The sequence below is a fragment of the Lactuca sativa genome, chromosome 7 (genome assembly GCF_002870075.4).
Source record: "Lactuca sativa cultivar Salinas chromosome 7, Lsat_Salinas_v11, whole genome shotgun sequence".
Taxonomy (NCBI): Eukaryota; Viridiplantae; Streptophyta; class Magnoliopsida; order Asterales; family Asteraceae; genus Lactuca; species Lactuca sativa.
Genome location: NC_056629.2, coordinates 93775929 through 93783055, shown reverse-complemented (window position 1 = coordinate 93783055; position 7127 = coordinate 93775929). Strand labels below are relative to the sequence as shown.

Genomic DNA, 7127 nt, shown 5'->3' with positions numbered 1-7127 from the left:
ACAAATGAGAAATATATGACTGATATTTCAAGATCTTTATTTTTTTTAGAATCTGAAATGAACTTAATTAAACAAAAAAAAGTCAATAAATTATAAAGATAATAAATTTTCTTATCTTTATAATTTATTAACTTTTTGTATAAGTCGACTCAAAGTTTAAATAAATTCGAAAACTTAAAATATTTGACATGTAAAATCAATAAAATTATTATTATTATTATTACTCTCTTCATGAGGGGTAAAGATTCGTCGTCTTATTGTTGTTCTCCCATTTCCATTATATGTTTTCCTTTATTTTCTTCTAGTTGCAAAAATATACATACATACGCGTATCAGTCTCTAGATATTCTAAATCCCTTATCTGTCTCCAGATCCAAAATCCATCTTCATTTCCATCTCTCCAAGCCTACTTGAGCAAAAACCCAAAAGGGTTCCTTTGATCTTTACATACATACAGTCAAATCTCCCGCTTCTACATAGTTCTTGTAGAATAGTCATCATCGATCTCTTGTTATTATAGATCCATTCTTTGATTTCATCGGCTCAAACCCTTTATCTCTTTCGCCGACAAGAACCTACACGCTTCAATTCATTTATAGGACTAACTCAGACCAAGAAAATTTCAATTTATTGCTTAATAATAACTCTTGTACCCTTTCCCTGACCAACTTTGGGGATTTTGTGTTCTTGATTGACTTCGTTGCCGTAGATTTAACGAATTTTTGGCAAATCCATTTTGGGTTTATGATAGCGAGATCTAAAAGCTTTTCTTGCGAATAAGGTTCTTGTTGGGTCTGTGATCTACTAAGCTTTCATCTCACCGAGTTCGTCTTTTGGCTCTCATTTAGTTGCCTGCGAGGTGTTTGATGCTTTGCCGCTGTGATGCAGTCTGATCAAAGAAGAAAGGTATCCTTATCTAACTCAATACTGGAAAAGCACTCCCTTGTTTCAGAATGTTATACTACAATGTTATTATACTTTTACTTCAAGAAAACAGAGTTCGAAAATGGCATCTTCATCTCATAAAACTTTTGATAGAGTTTGTCGAAATTTACTTATACATCATTCAACTTTTTGTTGTTGGTCATCAAGATCAGTTCATGTACGCATGGTTTTAATACGATTGGTGTGATTGCTTTCTTAAATCGATAGATATGGTAACAAATTGATCAACACCTAAAACTCGATCTATTTTTAAGCTTGGATCCAGATGTTCTTCTAGATTTTAAACATCTCAAATCGTATCATGCTTCAACACCATCTACACCAAATCTTTCAACACCATCTCAAATCATGTAATGCGAACTTGGATATCAAATCTTTTTCTTTCTAACAACTTATCACCTATTACACGAACTAAACATATGAAATAACAAAGTATATGATTAACAAGGAATCAAGGAAGAATACAAATGTGTTACATTACATTGTTCTTATAATGCTAATACTTATGAACAATTTACAGGGATCTGCAGAAGTAGATTTTTTCACTGAATATGGTGAAGGGAGTAGATATAAAATAGAGGAAGTCATTGGTAAAGGAAGCTATGGAGTTGTATGCTCTGCATACGATACTCATCTTGGAGAAAAAGTAGCAATAAAAAAGATAAATGACATATTTGAACATGTTTCTGATGCCACACGTATCTTGCGTGAGATTAAGCTTCTTAGGCTTCTTCGTCATCCAGACATTGTTGAAATCAAACACATCTTATTACCTCCTTCAAGAAGAGAATTTCGTGATATATACGTGGTTTTTGAGCTTATGGAATCTGATCTACATCAGGTTATAAAGGCAAATGACGATTTAACCCCTGAACATTATCAGTTCTTTCTTTATCAACTTCTTCGTGGATTGAAGTACATTCACACAGGTACTAATTCCCTACTACATGGTGTTTCATTTTGACTTTTGACTTTTGACTTTTGATACTGGATTTATATTTATTATTTTATGCAGCAAATGTTTTTCATCGGGATTTAAAACCGAAAAATATATTGGCAAATGCGGATTGTAAACTCAAGATTTGTGACTTTGGACTTGCAAGAGTTGCATTCAATGATACACCTACTGCAATATTCTGGACAGTATGTGACTATGTGTAATTGTGTATTCCCATTATTGTAATCTGTTCTTTTTTTTTCTTTTTAATTATATAACTTATGATTGAATTAATTATGTGAGTTCTATGTGTTTGTAGGATTATGTTGCAACAAGATGGTATAGGGCTCCTGAATTGTGTGGATCATTTTTCTCTAAGGTGAATGGTTTAAAGTTTTTGGACTTAGGAATGGAATGGTTCATTCCATTGGAATTAAAAAAAAAACTGTTTTTGTCTGATGGAATGGAATCGATCATTCTTGAAAGAATGTAGTTCCTACTTCCTACTTCTTTCCATTTGTTAAGTTTCATTATTTAGTCATGGTTTTCTTGATCCACAATTGAATTGAATTAAAATTTGCAATAAAACCCATTTTTATTAAATTTATCAAAGTTAAAAGTTCATTAACTAACATGCATTAATTTATTGCAATTGAAAGTTTATCCTTTTTACATGACATTGGTTTAAAAGTCATAACTTTCATTTTATTCCATTTCTGCCCTTACATGGTATTAACTCAAACCATTTTTTCTGCAGTATACACCAGCCATAGACACGTGGAGTATTGGTTGTATTTTTGCAGAACTTTTAACAGGAAAGCCACTTTTTCCCGGGAAAAATGTTGTTCATCAGTTGGATTTAATGACTGATCTTTTAGGGACGCCTTCACCTGAAGCCATAGCCAGGGTATGTTTATTTTACAATCATACCTTTTTTTAGATAATGAGGGCATTTATGTCTTTTCCATCCCATCCCACCTTTTTAATTGGGAGAAAAAATTGCAGCTTTTGTCCCATTAACAAAACAGTTAATCTAAAAAAAACCTTATATTTTGTGTTTTTTCCGGATTAAACCTCAAGTTTAAAAAAAATCTTGTATTTTTTCATTTTTCCCGATTTGGCCCTTTTAGTCATTTTTTGCCAAAAGAATTGTAAAATGTTTTTTCAAGAAAACTAAAAAAGTTGAGGGTTTATTTGGAAGCATTTAGAAGGTTGAAGGTTTTTTCCGGAAAAAAAAATACAAAGTCGAGGGCTTTTTCGGAAAAAATAAAAAAACACAAGTTTTTTTTTTTTTTTTTTTTTTCAGGCAAAAAATAAATTTGAGGGTTAATCCGGAAGCAACACAAAATATAAGGTCTTTTTTGAGATTAACCCTTAACAAAAACTTGCAACTTTTGACTCATTAGTCAAAAATAAATGTAATCTGTAACAAGGGATGATGAGGGCATTTAAGTCTTTTGCATCCCATTCCCACCTTGTTCTTCTACCTTTTTAAGTGCTAGAAAAATTTGCAGCTTTTGTCCGATTTAAGATCCATCATACCTTTTTGTGTGGGACAAAACCTGCAACTTTTGTAATCATGTAATCTGTAACAAGGGTATTTAAGTCTTTTGATGTAATTAATACAAGCAGATAAGAAACGAGAAGGCAAGGAGATACTTAAGCAGCATGAGGAAGAAAAAACCGATTCCATTTTCACAAAAGTTTCCAAATGCTGATCCTCTTGCACTTCGTTTGTTAGAAAGAATGCTTGCATTTGAGCCTAAAGATCGTCCTACAGCTGAGGAGGTAGTATCTTTTTTATTTACGATTTTACCCTTTTCTTAACGAAATAGTATTTCATGCTTACTAAAAAGAAGAATTTGGGTTGTTTTGTATTATTAGGCTTTATGTGATCCATATTTCAAGAATCTGGCTAAGGTTGAGAGGGAGCCTTCTGCTCAACCTGTAACAAAAATGGAATTTGAGTTCGAAAGAAGAAGAATTACAAAAGAAGATGTTCGTGAATTGATTTACAGGGAGATTCTTGAATATCATCCCAATATGCTCAAAGAGTTCTTGGATGGATCTGAACCTACTGGCTTCATGTATCCAAGGTATGTATAATTTTGCAAAAGACGTAAATGCCCTCCACAAAATTTGCAAAATTTTATCTATCCCAAAACGTGGAACTAGGTGGGACAGGAACTTGATTTTTGATCTATTGTTTGTGCAAAAGACGTAAATGCCCTTCTCGTCTTCAAAAGTTGAAACTTTTTGTTTTTGTCCCATCCCAGACAAAAATGGGACAAGGGATATTAGATTTGCTCTTGATCTCTTTCTCATATGTGCAAAAGACGTAAATGCCCTCGTCTTTATTTCTTAATCATTGAAAATGGCCGTTGAAAGCTTGTCTGCCAGTCCTATAGAGTGTGTGATAAAATTTTGTCCCGCTGAAGTGAGGAGGGCATTCACGTCTTTTGATCTGTTGTCTGTGCAAAAGACATAAATGCCCTTCTTGTCTTCAGTGGTTCCACCAGACAAATTGGGACAAGGGATTTGAGATTTGCTCTTGATCTGTCTCTCATCTATGCAAAAGACGTAAATGCCCTCCCTCGTCTTCATTTCTTAATCATTTAAAATATAGCTGTAGAAAGCTTTCATCCTGTGTAATGTAACAAACACACCCTGAGTGAGCACTGTGGAAAAGACGTAAATGCCCTTCTCATCTAAAAAGACTAACAACCATCAGTCTTTTTTTTTTTTTTTTTTTTTTTTTTTTTTTTTTTTTTCTGTTACTTGTTTTACAGTGCTGTTGACCAATTCAAGAAACAGTTTGCTCATCTTGAGGAGCATTATGGCAAGGGAACTTCAGCTGCACCTCTAGAGAGGCAACAATCTTCATCATTGCCAAGGTATTTATTTATTTTACTTATTAATAAATAAATAAATAAAAACTTATTATATATTTGGTTAATTTTGATTGGGTGTAGGGCTTGTGTACTATATCCAAAAGAGACAGTAGAAGTTACAAATGGTCTCTCAAAATGTTCAATCAAAGAAGTCGGGAAGCAATACATCACTTCTGCTGCTATGCCAATGAACAGACTTCCTCTTCAAGTTCCTCAAACCATCCAAGGTAATAAGAGCAATTTTGACCAATGGTCAAGGGGTATTTTGGTCTTTCCCTCTATTTGATTTTACTTATAGATCTTGCACCTCATTGGCATACAAATTGAAGGAAAAAAATTATTATAAGGGTAAATTTGTTAATAAAGGTTAGGACTAAAGAAAGTTTCTCTTATTGATTTTGTTTAGGAGGAGGGAGTGCTGCAAGGCCCGGTAAAGTAGTTGGTTCGGTGATGCGGTACAACGGCGGACCACCACCAGCTGCCGCCGCCGGAGCGGGAGACAGTCTTGAACAGCGAAGGGCGGGTAGAAATAATCCGGTGGCGGCTCCTACCCAATTCCCACTTCCGGCCTCCTCCTACCCAAGGAGGAGCAACAACTCAGCCGCCTGCAAAAACGACAAAGTAGAAACCGCCATAGAAGTTTCTGCCAACGGCCTCCAGGCCCGACCGCCATACGTTCCAAGAAAACTTGCGGCGGCTCAAGGCGGCGGACCTGGTAGTCAGTGGTATTGATTTTGACCAAACTACCCCCTTAGCTTGTGGATGGATAGAGTGAAGAAATGGGCAAGTTTTGCTGGTTGTAAAACCAGAGGGTATATCGGTCATTTTGGTATATGATGTGGGAAAAGATGTGGAAGATATGATATTACATGCTTAAAAAAGACTATTAAGCAGCTAACCTTTGAATAACGATCTGTTGATTTTCAGTAGCTTGACATGTAAAAATAACTACTATCGGAAAAAGACTAGAATTTGTGACAATTGTATGAATCCTTGTAATACGTATTTGTTGAAACAACGTGAATATGCTATTTTCTTAGTTGTATTCTTTCCATTTGTTTACTTGTATTTTGGTTTAATCGTTGTATTTGTTAGCATGTTGCAAAATAATTGTTACACTTCAAAGTTCTTAAAAAAAAAAAAGCAAAAAGGGGTAATTAGAAATTTGTTAATTGTGTTTATGCCAATTTTTGTTTTGCGATGTGAAAATTTGGTTGTGGAGAAATCAAGGATTTTTCTGTTTTGGTGGTTTCCTTTTAGTATTTTTATTGAGGGTTAATGTCATGTTAGTCCACAATTGTACTTGATAACTTTTTTTTTTTTGAATTCTTGTTATTGTTACACAATTTGAGTGAATTTCAATTTTATAATTCTGACATACCAAAAAGGTTGTCATGCCTTAGGAGGTAAAATTAAAAGATGGATGAATCTAAAGAACAAATTGAATAATACTGATCGTCGTTTTATAAGAATAACCTTTTTATTAACGAACAAATTTGGATACAAATAGTTGAAAAGTAATGAAGGCGAATTGTTTCTTTTTCCTTGTTAGACAAATTAGGTGTAAAACCTATGTATTATATGGGTTAATTAAAAAAACTAAATATAAATGTCTAAATACTTAAAATCTTTGAAATTATTAGAAAATAAAAAAAATAATGAATTATTAAAATTGATTTTTTTTTTATTTTTTAAATTTAAATAAATAAACAAAATAAACTAATGAGCTTTATTTATAAATTTCGAAATACGAATGTAAGTTCATTAATGAAATTGATATTCATTAATTACTATATTTATTTTAATTATTATATTAAAGTATTATGTTGAATTTATTAAAATAGAAAAAACCCATAAAATCACATATGAAAAATAAATTAATTCAAAATAACCACAAAAAGACATTTGACAAATTCAATAAGAATATGATATGTGGCAAAAAAAACTTTCATTTATTAGAATAGATAATCCGAGTGGAAAAGATATTGTACGAAATGTCTTATTGAGTGAATGAATTGAGCTGAGAAAAGATTTTAAAGATAATTTAAACGAACTGGTTTATTGTCTTTAATGGAATTAATGCGAATATATATTTGATAAGGTAATCTTTAAATTCTTTATATAAAAAAAATTCAAAATTTGGAGATATCAATATAAAAATATTTGATATGATTAAGGATATAAAAAAATAATTATATCTGATCAAAAGTTGAAAACATGTATAATAACGTAAATTAAACAAAAAAAATATTATAATAATATTAACTCAAACCATATATAATATTTAACCACCGTTTTAATGAGTCAAATATAAGGTTAAGCTTTAAATTACGATTACAGCTGATCAAGAATGA

General features: G+C 32.2%; 1 protein-coding gene across 4 annotated transcripts; it reads left to right on the top strand.

Moving 5' to 3' along the window:
* The first annotated feature begins 309 nt into the window (after window positions 1–309).
* Window positions 310–5812, top strand: LOC111912183 (mitogen-activated protein kinase 15). 4 transcript variants are annotated; one of them, XM_023907918.3, is made up of 10 exons: window positions 310–906; window positions 1466–1874; window positions 1961–2088; window positions 2202–2261; window positions 2640–2789; window positions 3515–3670; window positions 3767–3978; window positions 4672–4776; window positions 4855–5000; window positions 5183–5812. In XM_023907918.3, the coding sequence occupies exons 1-10, from the start codon at window positions 883–885 to the stop codon at window positions 5503–5505; spliced, it is 1713 nt and encodes a 570-aa protein (XP_023763686.1). In that variant the 5' UTR covers window positions 310–882; the 3' UTR covers window positions 5506–5812. The 4 variants fall into 4 exon arrangements, with proteins under 4 accessions (XP_023763686.1, XP_023763680.1, XP_042752288.1 ...); XM_023907912.3 differs by having other exon boundaries at window positions 312–906; window positions 5180–5812; XM_042896354.1 differs by lacking the exon at window positions 310–906 and having other exon boundaries at window positions 1436–1874.
* The last annotated feature ends 1315 nt before the right edge of the window (window positions 5813–7127 follow it).